General features: G+C 46.8%; 1 protein-coding gene across 1 annotated transcript in view; it reads left to right on the top strand.

Moving 5' to 3' along the window:
* The first annotated feature begins 13,395 nt into the window (after positions 1-13,395).
* Positions 13,396-16,282, top strand: part of LOC115471652 (medium-chain specific acyl-CoA dehydrogenase, mitochondrial-like) — a 56,231-nt gene continuing 53,344 nt past the window's right edge. Inside the window, exon 1 of the mRNA XM_030205401.1 lies at positions 13,396-13,552. Coding sequence (XP_030061261.1) covers positions 13,529-13,552 — 24 coding nt within the window. The 5' untranslated portion in view covers positions 13,396-13,528. The remainder of the gene's footprint in view (positions 13,553-16,282) is intronic.

The raw sequence follows: 16,282 nt of genomic DNA on the forward strand, positions 1-16,282 counted from the left end.
AAACAAATCTGACCTTGGTCTTTTTAGCATCCAGTGGTGACCATCCTTTCACAGCAAGTAAAGAGGACCCTTATTAATTTAAATGTATTATTAGGTACTAAGAAATTATGAATAAATGACAGGCAAAATAACTGCATGTATAAATGTAAAATAATAAACTGTCCAAACTACAAGTGGCATAATTTGAAGGGTTTTGTTTCTTTAAATGAGTGTGCTGTAGCATCACAATGCCAGAAATATATGAGCTTTTTTACCAAGAAGCAGAAGCTAGGATGTAATGTGCAAAAGTTGACAGAGTGCACATTTTTAAAATTACTTTATTATAACAGGAAATGAAATTGTGATAGCTAATTTCTTCAGTTTTGTAATTAGTTAAAACTCATTTAATAGGCAAATTTGTAAGTTATACTTCAGTACAGAACTAGTGCAAGATTATTAGGCTCCCTAGTCAAACCTTTTAGATTTGAACCAAGAGCCCTATGTGGTATACAATTACTTCCAAAAAGAAAGCCTCAAACTGTACCTCCCAATTTCTTCCCTACCTAAAACATACTCCCCAAATATCAGGCTTCATCACAGAAGTACCATGCAAATAATAGCCCGGCTTACCCTCCCCACTCTGTCCTACAACTAAACAAATGAATCCTCATCCTTTCTTAAAACACATCTACCCTATGTAACTCACAGGACAGACCCAAGTTGCACTGTAAAGCAGCAATGCAAACAATGCTGCTCATTTTCAAAGTACATAGACTTACAAACTTACATGGAAGTATATTGTCAGACACTTAGACTTACAAAATTCCGTGGCGGGGCATTTTTGATATGACGTCTAAGTCCAACTTTGGACGTTTTGCTAAAAATGTCCAAAATTCAAGTGGGGAATAAAGCTATTTTCAACACAGAAAAACATCTTTTTTTTTTATTTTTTTCAAAAATGGCTGTTTGTTAGATGTTTTTGTCCTCTGTGTGTTTATCTTTTGGTCCATTTTCGGAAAAACAAATCCAAGTGAAAAACGCACAAAATCAAGCCATTGGGATGGTGGAGGAGCCAGCATTCTTAGTAGACTGGCCACACAGACATCCCTGGAGAGCAATGGGACACCCTAGGGGGCACTGCAGTGGACTTCAAATAAATGCTCCCAGGAACATATCTCATCGTTGGTCTCTTATCTTGCTTGCTGAGCCCCCCAAACCCACTAACTCCAACTATACACCACTACAATAGCCCTGAGGGTGAAGAGGCACCTATATGTGGATACAGTGAGTTTCTGGTGAGTTTTGGAAGGCTCACAGTTTCCACCACAAATGTAACCGTTAGGGGGAGATATGGACCTGAGTCCACCTGTCTGCAGTGCACTGCACCTACAACTAGACTACTCCAGGGACCTGCGTGCTGCTCTAATAGATCTGAGTATAACAGCTGAGGCTGGCATACAGGCTGGTAAGTAATGTTTCTAATCACATTTTTTATAGGAGGGGGTCAGTTACCACTGTAAGGGGAGGTCATCCTTGATTCTCTCCAGTGGTCATCTGGTCATATAGGGCACCGTTTTTTGCCTGATTCATTATAAAAACAAGTATAGCTCAAAACGTCTTAGTTTTAGTCCTGGACAGTTTAGTTTTGTTCCATTATGGCTGAAAAATGGCCAAATGTTAGGACCCTGACATGCCCTCTTGTGATTTGAATGCACTTCTGATGGACTTCATAGAAAAATGTCTAAAAATTGGTTTCTATGTCAAGAAGTTTGGGGACATTTTCAGAGGTTTGAGAAAAAGATGGGATGATCTTTGAAAATGTGTATAAATGTAAGAACACTGAAGTGTTGGTATAGTAGTGCTACATTAACATGATAATTTGGGTGAGATTTTGTGTATATTTTCTTACAAAAATATGTAAAACTGTTCTTTTCCCATTATTTCATATGGGAAAACTTTAAATAAAAATGGAGATTTGGTCAATTTAAAAAAGGTTCCATAAAAAGTAGGAAAAAACTAAAGGTTCTGAGCATGTGACCTGATTCACTGGAACAAGTCAAGTGCCCAACTGAGTCAATGTTTCCTTAGTAACAGTTCTCCTGGCAGAGCAGAGGTAGCCAAAGAGTCAGACTGTTGCAGTGGTGTTCCTTGGTTGGCTGCTACCCGGGGTGGATCGCCGCTGCGCATCCCCCCCCCCCTCCTGGGTGCAGTGGTGATCTGCCCCAGGTGGCAGCATGACCCCCCCGGTCATGTTCCCCTCGGTGCATCACTTCCAAACCTCCTCCCCCTGGGTGCATTCTTCCTACCTGCTGGGGTGCTGGGAGCAGCCATGCGACTGTCGGCTCCCGCTGGTTCCCTATTCCCTCTGCCCCAGAACAGGAAGTAACAGCAGAGAGAGCAGGGAACCAGCAGAACTGACAGCTCCTGCTATGTACACCTGGGGCGGACCACCCCCACTTCCCCACCCTTGGTAAGCCACTGGACTGTTTTGCTGAGCTGATTACCCAAGTGTGAAAGATAACCTAAATTATCTAGTTGAATGTGAGAGAAATTATCTCAGTTTTAGTCAGTGAGAAGATAAGTGTCCTGAGTATGATACTGAGAATTTAGTAAAGTATCTAATTTTATTTGTGGTAGGTGATTTTAGATGAAAGCAATGAAGTGTGTGTTTAAACGGAACATATGTTTCCTTTATAGAAGGGATTGTCTGGATGTTCACTAAACTAGTTATAGGTGTGTGATTGGTATGTACTCAGCAGTACAGGAATAAATAGGTTTAGGGTTTAAATTGACTGTATGAACGTCGTTGTTTGAGTGAATCTGCTATAGAGAATCACCAAGCTCTTCAGTGTGATAGGGAAACTATAATAAGTATAGATCCTGGAAGGTAAGGTATAAAATTATTTTGTTTTATTTATTCTAGAAAGTGTGGCCACAGTATTTGGCAAATAATCCTGCTAAATTTGGTTAGGGAGGAAAGGGTTTTGCTTCCTTTTATTTGGGTTAAGTGAGGTTTATGTGACTGAAGGAGAACACCAGAAACCATCCCTGGAGATCACCTAAGGGCCCCCATGCAAGAGAAACCAAACTGTTCATGGCACAAGAGTTTCTACAGCTACTTACACCTGCACCTTCATGGGGCATCAAAAGGGGACATTTCAGAAGGGAATTGAATAGAAAAAACTTACCTGAGTTAGGTTCAGGGTGGGTTAAAACCATAGGCGTAGACTGGGGGGGCGAGGGGGGGGCAATGCCCCCCCAAACGACGATGAGGCGCCGCCGCGCCATTAGTTAAAAAAAAAAAACACATACACGCACGCGCTCCTCTCCTTCCGCTTGGCTTTTCTGCTCTCTGTCTGCGTCCCGCCTTCCTCTGACGTCAGAGGAAGGCGGGACGCAGACAGAGAGGGCAGGAAAGCCAAGCGGAGTAGCAGACGGAGAGGAGCGTGTCCGTCTACCCCTCTCTCTTCCTTCCTCCCTCCCTCCGCCGCAGGCAGCAGTCTTTTCCAGCGTTCCTGGCAGTGGTAGCATTGTACACGCTGCCTTTGGCTCTGCCCCGAAGCCTTCTCTTCAAGTTCCTGTTCCCGCATAGGTGGGAACAGGAACTTGAAGAGAAGGCTTCCGGGGCAGACCGAAGGCAGCGTGTACATCGCTACCGCTGCCAGGATCGCTGAAAAAGCTGAAGACTGTTGCCTGCGGCAGAGGGAGGGAGGAAGAGAGGGGGTAAACGGAGTCACCATCTTGGACCTCGCGGGGGGGGCAGAGGGAAGATGGATGGGACTGGGAGGGGTGGGAAGCAGAGGGAAGGAGCAAGAGATGGATGGGACTGGGAGGGGTGGGAAGCAGAGGGAAGGAGCAGGAGATGAATGGGACTGGGAGGGGTGGGAAGCAGAGGGAAGGAGCAAGAGATGGATGGGACTGGGAGGGGTGGGAAGCAGAGGGAAGGAGCAGGAGGTGAATGGGACTGGGAGGGGTGGGAAGCAGAGGGAAGGAGCAAGAGATGGATGGGACTGGGAGGGGTGGGAAGCAGAGGGAAGGAGCAGGAGATGAATGGGACTGGGAGGGGTGGGAAGCAGAGGGAAGGAGCAGGAGATGGATGGGACTGGGAGGGGTGGGAAGCAGAGGGAAGGAGCAGGAGATGGATGGGACTGGGAGGGGTGGGAAGCAGAGGGAAGGAGCAGGAGATGAATGGGACTGGGAGGGGTGGGAAGCAGAGGGAAGGAGCAAGAGATGGATGGGACTGGGAGGGGTGGGAAGCAGAGGGAAGGAGCAGGAGATGAATGGGACTGGGAGGGGTGGGAAGCAGAGGGAAGGAGCAGGAGATGAATGGGACTGGGAGGGGTGGGAAGCAGAGGGAAGGAGCAAGAGATGGATGGGACTGGGAGGGGTGGGAAGCAGAGGGAAGGAGCAAGAGATGGACGGGACTGGGAGGGGTGGGAAGCAGAGGGAAGGAGCAGGAGATGGATGGGACTGGGAGGGGTGGGAAGCAGAGGGAAGGAGCAAGAGATGGATGGGACTGGGAGGGGTGGGAAGCAGAGGGAAGGAGCAGGAGATGGATGGGACTGGGAGGGGTGGGAAGCAGAGGGAAGGAGCAAGAGATGGATGGGACTGGGAGGGGTGGGAAGCAGAGGGAAGGAGCAGGAGATGAATGGGACTGGGAGGGGTGGGAAGCAGAGGGAAGGAGCAAGAGATGGATGGGACTGGGAGGGGTGGGAAGCAGAGGGAAGGAGCAGGAGATGAATGGGACTGGGAGGGATGGGAAGCAGAGGGAAGGAGCAGGAGATGAATGGGACTGTGAGGGGTGGGGAGCAGAGGGAAGGAGCAAGAGATGGATGGGACTGCGAGGGGTGGGGAGCAGAGGGAAGGAGCAAGAGATGGATGGGACTGGGAGGGGTGGGAAGCAGAGGGAAGGAGCAGGAGATGAATGGGACTGGGAGGGGTGGGAAGCAGAGGGAAGGAGCAAGAGATGGATGGGACTGCGAGGGGTGGGGAGCAGAGGGAAGCCTACTGGAAAGAAGACACTGAATAAAACAGAAGACACTGGGACCAAAGCGAATAGAAAAACTAAATGATCAGACAACAAAGGTAGATAAAAGTATTTTATTCATAATTTATTAATTGAAATGTGTCAGCTTTTTGAAATGTGCATCTGTGATATTTTGCCTGTAAATTCAATTCCTTCCTCCACATTAGCATATTCATTTGCATATGTATATATGCAAATGATATGCTAATATGCTCCGCCCATTCTTTGCCCCCCCAAATGAAACAGTCAAACTACGCCTATGGTTAAAACATCCCTGAAAAAGAAAAACAACAGCAGAAAGAAGCAATTTCTATGTAAGTAGGAGGTGGTTTACGATACTATAAAGAGCTTGTACTTATAGTTTAAAAAAAAAAAAAAAAAAAACAGAAGATTTGTACTTATCAGATTATTCATGTGACTCTTGTTGAAAAAGTCCTGTATGTTTCAAAGTTTGTAAAAATATCCTGTGGGAAAAGTTGGAAAACAAGTTTAGCTAAACTTACACAATTGAAGAAAATAAATCCCTTCAGCTGATATATTATTGTTTAGTTTTGAAAGGAAAAACATATGAATACAATTTAGTTCCAGTTTACAATAAAGTTCAATTTGCTACCAATTGATTCTGGGTCTCTTTATCTGAGAAATATCCTAAAATTAGTTTTCTTTTCCTCCTTTGAACTCTGAGTTTAAAGGACGAAAGGTTAATCTATTTGTCCTCACCTGTTTTAAAAGCGCAGCTTGAGGTATTAGGCATGACTGATTACATCAGGTACAGTAGAGCTGCATGTATTGTGAAACAGAGTGGGGTAACAGGATATTCCACAAAGTGACATTCTAATTGCACATTAGAAAAAGTCTCTGTTTAAATCATGTTGAAGTCGTTTCAACTGACAACTTGACCAAAGTATTCAGTGCCTATCTGGATTTTTTGCTGTCATTTTGATTTACGTGTTTAATAATTTATATAGTTAGACCACTACCGGATAGCGGATAGTGGCAGGCGAACCACCCACACAAGACAGAGCACTAAGGCAGAAACCAGACTAGCAGAACTGGGGCTGGAGGTTTACAAATTTATTTATTTATTTATTTACAAAATTTATAATCCGCCCATCCAAAAACCTGGGCGGAGTATAATAAAACAAACATAATCAAATCAGATAAAACACCATCAACAAACTCAATAAACATAAACAGAACCTTAATCCTGAAGCCCAAACCACCCACCGTCTATGCTTAAAAAAATGCTCTCTGAAACATCAAGCTGGAGCTGGAGGGAGGCAGGCAGGGCTGAGACTAGAGCTGAAGACAAGCAGGGGCTGGAATTGAAGCCAACTGAAGCTGAAGACAAGCAGGGACTGGAACTGGAGCTGAAGACAAGCAGGGCTGGAACTGGAGCTGAAAACAAGCAGGGCTGGATCTGGAGCTGAGGTCAGGAAAAGCAGATCAAATCCAAATAGGAGAAACACAAGACCAGGTACACACAACCAGGGGCATAGCCACAGGTGGACCCAGGTGGACATGGGCCCACCCAGTTTGGGCTTGGGCCCACCCAGCAGCAGGTGTACCTAGACAGCACCAGCGGAACAGGCTGGACTTCCGCTGTCCTAAGCCGCTGTCTTCTAATGGGGCCCGTGCAGCAACTCTTCTTCATTCTTCCCTTCCCTTCACTCACCTCACCCACCCCACAACTCTCCTTGCTTCAGTGGGTCCACAGCAGCGGCAGCGATTCCTATACACTGCCTTCCGCTAACTCAGAAGCCTCTCCTATGCCGCACCTTCCTGTTTCTCTGTCTGAGCGATATGCGACAGCAGAGAGGCTTCTCTCCATTGACAGAAATGACCATTTAACCCTACCCTATGTTTTCTGTCCAATAACCAATTCCTAATCCACAACAGAACATTGCCTCCTATATCCCATGGTGAATATGACATAGAATGAAAGGAGACTCCCCACCACCACTCTCTAAATGTTAGCCCTCAACTGTAATCTAGAATCCACCCAAATCCCAAAATCCCAGCGGGATCCCTTAAAAGCAAATCCGATTTATATCACCAATCTGGGGAGAGGCTCCCTCATCTTATCAGATATCCACAACTCATTCTTAGCAACATTCAATTTCAGTTGCATGACATGGAATAATTAACATAACAAACCCATTTTCGCCTGTAAAACTTGGTCCACCTGATGCCTCATCCTGGGGCACCAGGATCAACACTTGCACATCATCAGCATAAACAAAGAAATGTAACTCCAACCAAGGCCATAGCCATACTCTTCCAAGCACTAACCTGATCCACCCTCCTCAGCTTCTGCCAACCTCTCTATTGCCCACTCTAGGGTGCAAACCTTTGCCTAGTCCCTGGCAACATTATACGCTTAATTGTAACCAAAGCCCCATATTTATGGGCATTCCTTCATTCATCAGGACCTATTGTTTTGCTTTGACTGCAGCTGCTATTTGCCACCATAAGCTGCTGCCCCAAGTGACTGCCAACTCTGTCTACGGTTAAGTTGGTCCTGTTGCTTTATTTCATTTTTGCCAAGGGTTACAGACTGTTACATCTTGTCAGGGTTTTTCCTGTATCCTGCAGAACTCTGCTAAATCTGATTGTATTTTCACTGTTCATTAACCTTGGAGATTGGTTGTAGGGTTTAAAAGCTGTGAACTTGTCAAGATGTTTGCTTGTTTAACCAGTTCTGAGAAATAACTATATGGGCACTGTAAAATTCTGAATTTTTATCTGAGACCAGAGTTTGGCAAATTACATTTGTGACTCCTGGGATTTTCTTGCCTTCGGTGTTCCTATGTAAACAGGAAGTGCATCAGAGAGGGCCGGATGGACGTGGCAAAGGGGAGCGGAGCTGCCTGTGTGAATGGCAGCACTGCCGGTGACGGGCAAAAAAAAGAATGCTGCAGGGACCGAGGTAGCGGCAGGGAGGAGAAGAATTTCAGGCAAGCAGGCAACGCTGAATGCTCCCGGGCGGCCGTACCCGGAGCCGCGGGAGAAAAGGCAGTGACAGCGAGGGATGTTGGGTTGGGGCACGATCAGGAAGGCAGAACTAAGTGCTGGACTTGTGGGGGGAGGACGGGGGGTGGAGGGAAGGGATAGTGCTGCCGGACTTGTGGGACAAGGGGATTGGAGGGAAGGGAGAGAGCTTCTGGATGTGGGAGGAAGAGGAAGAGGGGATCTGAATGAAAGGGAGAGAGTTGCTAGAGGTGGGAGGAAAAGGAGGAGGGAATTTGGATGGAAGGGAGAGAGCTGCTGGACAAGGGAGAAAGAGGAAGAAGGGACTGGAGGGAAGGGAGAGAGCTGCTGGACATGGGAGGAAGAGGAGGAGGAGACTGGATAGAAGGGAGAGAGCTGCTGGAGGAAGAGGGGGAGGGGATCTGGATGGAAGGGAGAGAGCTGCTGGATGTGGGAGCAAGAGGGGAGGAGAACTGGAGGGAAAGGAGAGAACTGCTGGTACAGCACAAGGAGGGAGGGAAGGGAAACAGAGATACCAGACCAAGGAGATGAAGGAAAAGGGAACAAATACTAAACCTACAGCGTGAGGAAGGGAGGGCGGGGTGGGTGGGCAGGCAGGAAATCAAGCAACCAAACCAGATGCTGGAAAGGGGAGGGAGTGAGAGGGAGAGAAGCTGGATGATATAGGGTCAGAGAGGGTAGAGATATATTGGCACTGGGGACGAAGAGAGGGGAGAAGCTGGACAGAGAAATATAGGGACACAGAGAAAGGGAGATACTAAACATGGAGGAAGATAGAGGTACAGAGATGGAAGAAGATGAATAGTGGACATGGAGAGAGAGTAGAAATATCAAATGGACATGAGACCTTGGTGAGTGAGTTGAGAGAAGACAGAAGGATGTAGAAACCAGAGCCTGGGACCAACATGACTTGAAAATTAAATGAGCAGACAACAAAAGGTAGAAAAAAGAATTTTATTTTTCTATTTTGTGACTAGAATATGTCAGATTTGAAATGTACATCCTGCTAGATATGGCTGGGGCCCAAGGCAGAAATTTGGGAGGGGACATAAAGCTTACTAACAGGCTGCATCTTCTTCAGCTTCCAGCTGGCCTGGGGTTCTCTTTGGCTAACACAGTTGCCCTAGTTGTACCTCCCTTAACACTGTCTCTTGCATGTGCTATCATATTTTGCACAATATAAGAGAAAATGCATCTCTTTGTATTTCTCAGTGCTGTGCTAAATGCAAGGTCTGGCCTCTTGGGATTTTGATTTAATTTGTTTATGGTTTGTGGTCACTTATTCTTTATTTGGCATTTGTGTTCTCTGTGTGTGTGTGTGTGTGTGTGTGTGTGTGTGTGTGTGTGGCCAAAGTATTCTGTTAGCATCAATTTTCTATGTAGTATTCTATAGTACTTTGGCTTGTTTATTTATTTATTGCATTTGTATCCCACATTTTCCCACCTATTTGCAGGCTCAATGTGGCTTACAGAGTTTGTTATGACATAGTCATTCCATGATAACAGATACACTTAGTATTGTATAGAGATTAAGTAAGGGAAGAGAGAAGGAAGGTGTTAGGCAGGATAGTATGGAAGGTGGACTTTAATAATTGGAAGGATTGGTGAGGTAGTTTTGTGAGGCTATGGGTTCTCTTTGTAGGCCTTGTTGAAGAGATGTGTCTTCAAAGATTTGCATAAGTTGGTTATTTCGTCAATAGCTTTCAGGGCTGTAGGTAATGCATTCCACAGCTGCGTGATCCAGGGGCAGTGACGTAAGAGAAGGGAGGAGCCTGCAGAGCCAGCAGCCAATGCCTCAAGGCTGCCTGCGGACCTGGTGCCGCGCTTTTTTTTTTTAAACATTTTTCTCGTTAGCGTTGGCGCTCAGCTCAATCAGCTGAGCGCTTCTTCTTTTTGTAGCGCCGGCCCTGCTGCTCAACTGGAAAAGCAGCAGTGGCCGGCAATGGGAGCTGGGGCTGGCGGGCCTGAATCAGGAGAGGGGAAAACAGATAGAAGGACGGGGAGAGAGAGGGAAAACGGATGGAAGGATGGGGAGAGAGAGGGAAAACGGATGGAAGGATGGGGAGAGAGAGGGAAAACAGATGGAAGGATGGGGAGAGAGAGGGAAAATGGATGGAAGGATGGGGAGAGAAAGAGGGAAACGGATGGAAGGATGGGGAGAGAAAGAGGGAAACGGATGGAAGGATGGGGAGAGAAAGAGAGAAAACAGATGGAATGATGGCAGAGAAAGAGGGAAAACAGATGGAAGAATGGGGAGAAAGAGGGGAGATGGATGAAAGGATGCAGAGAGAAAGGGGAGAGACTGGAAGGATGTGGAGAGAGAAGGGATACTGAACAGAAAAGGGTAGAGAGATAGAGAGACACTGGTTAGAAGGAGGGAGAGAGAGACATTAGATGGAAGGATCAGGAGAGAGGGTAGATGGGTGGAAGGATGGAGAGAGAAAGAGGGAAGACGCTGGATGGAAGGGTAGGGAGAAAGAGGTGACAATGGATGGAAGGATGCAGAAAGAAAGAGGGGAGACTATTGGAAGGATGGGGAGAGAGAGGGGAGACACTGGAAGGATGGGGAGAGAAAGAGGAGAGCTGCTGCATGGAAAGGGGGAGTAGTGAAAGATTGGAGAATAAGAGGAAGGGGCATGGGGAGAACAAGGGTGATAAAAGATGAAAAGCCATAAGTAGATGAAGGAAATTAAAGAATGGATAGTAAGAATGAATTAAATCAGGACAGAGAGAGAGAGAGAGGCAGAAAAATATTGAAGAAAGCTAAGAAAAAGGAGAGAAAAATGAGAAATGGCCAGGAAACCGTGGTAGAAGAGTTAAGCGAAAACGAAGGAAAGCAGAATCTAGAGACTGGGAGCAACACAATGAGAAAAAGTAAATGGCCATACAACAAAGGTAAAGAAAATAATTTTATTTTTAATTTAGGATAAAGTAATATGGTACCTGTGTTAATAAAGTTTCAGAGACCAATACTTCCTTCCTTAGGTCAGGAGAGGATACCATAACAGCATTATACTGACCTGAGGCAGGAGGTTTTGGCCTCTGAAAGCTCACTGAAAATGTGACTAAATTTTGCTGGGGGAGGGGGGTAGAGAGAAAATTTTGTGCCCACCCACTTTGGGTTCAGGCCCACCCAAAATCAGCAGTCTGGCTACACCACTGGTGTGCTCATGTAAGAGAAGGTGGTAGCATGTATCAGCTTGTATTTTAGTCCTTTACAGCTGGGGAAGTGCAGATTGATGTAGATTGGGGCGTCTGCGTGAATGATTTTGTGTACAATCGTGCAGATCTTGAACGCAATGCGTTCCTTGAGTGGGAGCCAGTGAAGTTTCTCTCTTAAGGGTTTTGCACTTTCGTATTTGGTTTTTCCAAATATGAGTCTGGCGGCGGTATTCTGGGCTGTTTGGAGTTTTTTGATAGTCTGTTCTTTGCAGCCAGCGTACAGTGCGTTGCAGTAGTCCAGATGACTTATTACCATTGACTGTACTAGGGTACGGAATATGTATCTCGGGAAGAAAGGTTTTACTCTTTTGAGTTTCCACATGGATTGGAACATCTTTTTCGTAGTGTTCTTCACGTGAGCATCGAGTGTGAGGTTTCGGTCAATGGTAACTCCAAGAATTTTCAGATTTTGTGCAACGGGGAGAGAGCAGTATGGTGTGGTTATGGTGGAGTAGTTGTTTTTGTTGTGTTGTGAGGTGAGTACAAGACATTGTGTTTTTTCTGCATTGAGTTTTAGCTGGAATGCATCCGCCCAGGAGTGCCTCATTTGGAGGCTTTGGTTGATCTTGTTGGTGATTTCATTTAGATCGTGTTTGAACGGGATATAAATCGTGACATCGTCTGCTTATATGTAGGGATTAAGATTTTGATTGGCTAGAAGTTTGGCTAAAGGTATCATCATTAGGTTGAAGAGAGTTGGTGATAGGGGGGACCCTTGGGGAACTCCACATTCAGGTATCCATGGGGGTGATATGTCTGTGTTCGTTGTTACTTGGTATGATCTTGTAATCAGGAATCCTTTGAACCATTTGAGAACTGTACCTCCTACTCCAAAGTATTCTAGTATATGTAATAGTATTCCATGATTAACCATGTCGAAGGCGCTGGAGATGTCGAATTGTAGGAGGAGTATGTTGCTACCAGTTGCAATTGCTTGTTTGAATGAGTTCATTGCGGATACTAGTACAGTTTCGGTGCTGTGATTTGACCGAAATCCTGATTGAGATTCATGTAGAATTGAGTGTTTATTTAGGTATTCAGAGAGTTGTTTCGTCACTATGCCCTCCATGAGTTTGGTTATGAGCGGAATAGATGCTCCTGGGCAATAATTGGTTAGGTCCATTGTGCTTTTCTTAGCATCTTTTGGCAGCGGAGTAAGATGTTTCCTTTCTCCGTGGGAAAGAGACAATTTTGAAGCCTGTGGTTTACATGATTCATGAGGTCTTTTTTTAATTGTTTGGGGGCGGATCTTGTTAGGCTATTGGGGCAAATATCTAATTTGCATTGTGACTTGGTGTATTTTCCAAGCCATTGTGAGATTTCATCTGGCGATATCGTGTCAAATTTGGTCCATGATCGATCTGCTGGGCCTTCCTCAGGTTTTGGATCTAGACATTCAAGGATGCTTGTGTACTCAGTTGTGTTGGTGGGTATCATGAGTCGGAGCTTTATAATTTTTTCATTGAAGTAGATTGCAAGATTGGTTGCGGATCAGTTTTCTTGATAGATGTATTGATATTTTAGGGCCCCACTGTAATATTTAGGGCATATCTGGGGGATGCATATGTGTGTTGGAGGACCGCAGCTCTCAATGTGGCTTGCAGCCACTGAGGCCAGCATTGCTACTCCCACTGAAGTTATTGGGAGTGGGGTAGGTGTGCAGTAGGAGTAGGGGCGTGGGCAGAGCATATCAGGTGGCAGGTGTTTCTGTAGTGCCCATCCAACCTGTTGGCCCACCCAAAAATTGCCTTCTGGCTTCACCAGTGCTGTACCTATGAAAAGTTATCCCGTTTTTATGCTTCCTCTTTATACATCCATATGCTGCACAAGCTGGCATATTTGAAAATATAAGTGAGATTAAATAAAAATGCTACCAAAAATAAAGAACGACAAGGTAGATGCAGCAGCTCATAGGTTTGCTTGCTTTGGTTTGAGTATACGGTGATGACGGCTGCGCGTGGAAGGGAACACTCAGACTGACCTAATTGGTTTCAGCGTTTTGACGTCACTTCATCTCCTGTCTAAACCTCCTTGGCTGACCTGCTTTTTTTTTTTACCGTCTTCTCTCATTGGCTGGCTGCCTTCCTACGGTCATCCACTAGAGTTTGTGCGAGACGTGTGCTAATTTGTTTTTTTTTTTTTGTTTTGTTCTGGAGTGACGTCAGTGGCTGGACCAACTGCTGCCTTCGCTTGTCCTGACTGACGGCTACTGCCCTGGGGCGGTACTGAGAGACTGGTCTGGCAGCTGCAGTAGTGGCGGCGGAGGATTAGCGTGAGCTATCGGCCTGCGGTGTGCTGCGTAGATATCATATGATGGCCCTTAGAGCGAGACGGGTGAGAGGTTCTACTACGAGTACAGTAATGAGCTTGACCGGTAGTTTTTGTCCACTTCTTCTGGGGGTGTGGGGAGCGGGCTCTAGGCCCGATAATTCCGCTGCCCATTTCTGGTAGGTCTGGTCAGGGTTGAGTTTTAGGAGTTTGAGGAGGACGAGGTACATTACGGCGGGTATTATTCTTGGTCTTGGAGGGTTTACTTTGTACTTCGCATTTTGTTCTTCGTTTTCCATATGTTTAATTATGTAGGTTTTTTTTTTTCATCGCATGTCCGTGTTAGAAACTTTACTAGGTGGAAGGTGAGTGGAGGACGTCGGCAGGGTCCAAAGTTGAGCGTTTTGTTTCATTGGTCACCCTGGGCTCTTTCCGGCAGATGTCCGACAGTACGTTGAATTGTATGGTAAGGGAGCGGTGGCACAGAGTCCTTCATCGACACCTTTACCGGGAGACACTATACAGACATATAGATCGCCTTTCCTCGGAAGGTTACGGATAAGTCCACAAGAAAGGAAATAAGAGACCTGGTATGGCTTAGCCTTCGTAATGTTTCATACGGTTCACTTTCATTTCGATTTACCGCTTATCATAAAATACAACTAAATGTTTCGAGTAGCCTAGTGGTTAGTGGCGGCGGACCTTGATCCTGTGGAACGGGGTTCGATTCCCACTGTTGCTCCTTGTTACCCTGGGCAAAAGTCACTTAACCCTCCATTGCCACAGGTAAAAATAAGTACCTGTATATAATATGTAACCCGCTTTGAATGTAGTTGCAAGGCCCATTCCCATAAAAATAGGAATTTAGTGAAGTGAGGGATAGACAAAAGGATACTATACGCTTGCGTCAAAGTTCACATAGGAGAATTTATGGAATGCAAGGGAACTGGCGCTGCAGTTAGTATTGAGATAAGAGTATGGGGAGAGGTAAGATAATATACGACATTCATTTTTACTTGGTATCTCTAACAGACAGACGATCAAAACCTCGCGCTGTTCGGAACAGCGCGGGGCATTATTAGACCTATGATCTGAGATAATTGCATGCAAATTTAAGCACTCAATTATCTCTGACCATGGGGTAAAGTGTGGGGAGAGTTGTGCCTGAGCATGCGCTCAGCACAGTCGTCCTGCACTTGTTTGACAAGGTTCCACGTTAGGAGTTACGGATCAAGAAAGGGATCTGGGTGTCGTCGTCGATGATACGCTGAAACCTTCTGCTCAGTGTGCTGCTGCGGCTAGGAAAGCGAATAGAATGTTGGGTGTTATTAGGAAGGGTATGGAGTCCAGGTGTGCGGATGTTATAATGCCATGGTGCGACCGCACCTGGAGTATTGTGTTCAGTACTGGTCTCCGTATCTCAAAAAAGATATAGTAGAATTGGAAAAGGTACAGCGAAGGGCGACGAAAATGATAGTGGGGATGGGACGACTTTCCTATGAAGAGAGGCTGAGAAGGCTAGGGCTTTTCAGCTTGGAGAAGAGACGGCTGAGGGGAGATATGATAGAAGTGTATAAAATAATGAGTGGAATGGATCGGGTGGATGTGAAGCGACTGTTCACGCTATCCAAAAATACTAGGACTAGAGGGCATGAGTTGAAGCTACAGTGTGGTAAATTTAAAACGAATCGGAGAAAATTTTTCTTCACCCAACGTGTAATTAGACTCTGGAATTCGTTGCCGGAGAACGTGGTACGGGCGGTTAGCTTGACGGAGTTTAAAAAGGGGTTAGATAGATTCCTAAAGGACAAGTCCATAGACCGCTATTAAATGGACTTGGAAAAATTCCGCATTTTTAGGTATAACTTGTCTGGAATGTTTTTACGTTTAGGGAGCGTGCCAGGTGCCCTTGACCTGGATTGGCCACTGTCGGTGACAGGATGCTGGGCTAGATGGACCTTTGGTCTTTCCCAGTATGGCACTACTTATGTACTTATGTACTTATGTACTTATGTCTGGGTTGTCAAAAGTCCAAACCTGTCAAACACAGGGGTTAGAGGTCCATGGGACCACCAGGCCCCAACTACCCCTGCCCTGAGCAATGGGGGCTGGAGGTCCGGTGGACCTCCAGTCTCCCCGACGATTCCCCCCCCCCCCCCCAGGTTCAGGGAGGACTGGAGATCTGGTGGGTCTCCAGCCCCCCTAACTCCCCCAGCAAAGGGTCCCTAGTGGGCGACCAACCAACCCCCCTCCCCCAGCGACAGGGGGGCTGGAGGTCCGCTGGATCTCCGGTCCCCCCACCCCCGATGATCGCCCCCCCCCCCATGTTCAGGGAGGGCTGGAGATGTGGTGGGTCTCCAGTCCCCCAGCAAGGGGTCCACCAGTCCCCCCACCTTGTGTGTTGGAGGAGGGAGGGTAGCCTGCCTCCCTCCTCTTCCTGCGATGCCGCAAGATGGCGGCGCCCAGCCCTGCCCAGTGTATCCTGGGATGCGCTGGGCGGGGCTATACACCATATAAAGGAGTTTCCCCCCCCCCGCATCCCAGGATACACTGGGCAGGGCTGGGCGCCGCCATTTTGCGGAGTCGCAGGAAGAGGAGGGAGGGAGGCTACCCTCCTTCCTCCAATACACAAGGTAGGGGGGTAGGGGGGACTGGTGGACCCCTTGCTGGGCAACTGGGGGGGGGGGGCTGGAGACCCACCGCACCTCCAGCCCTCCCTGAACCTGGGGGGGGGGGGGGGTTGGTTGGTCGCCCACTAGGCCAGCAGGGACCCTTTGCTGGGGGAGTTGGGGGTGC

The sequence above is a fragment of the Microcaecilia unicolor genome, chromosome 6 (genome assembly GCF_901765095.1).
Source record: "Microcaecilia unicolor chromosome 6, aMicUni1.1, whole genome shotgun sequence".
Lineage (NCBI taxonomy): Eukaryota > Metazoa > Chordata > Amphibia > Gymnophiona > Siphonopidae > Microcaecilia > Microcaecilia unicolor.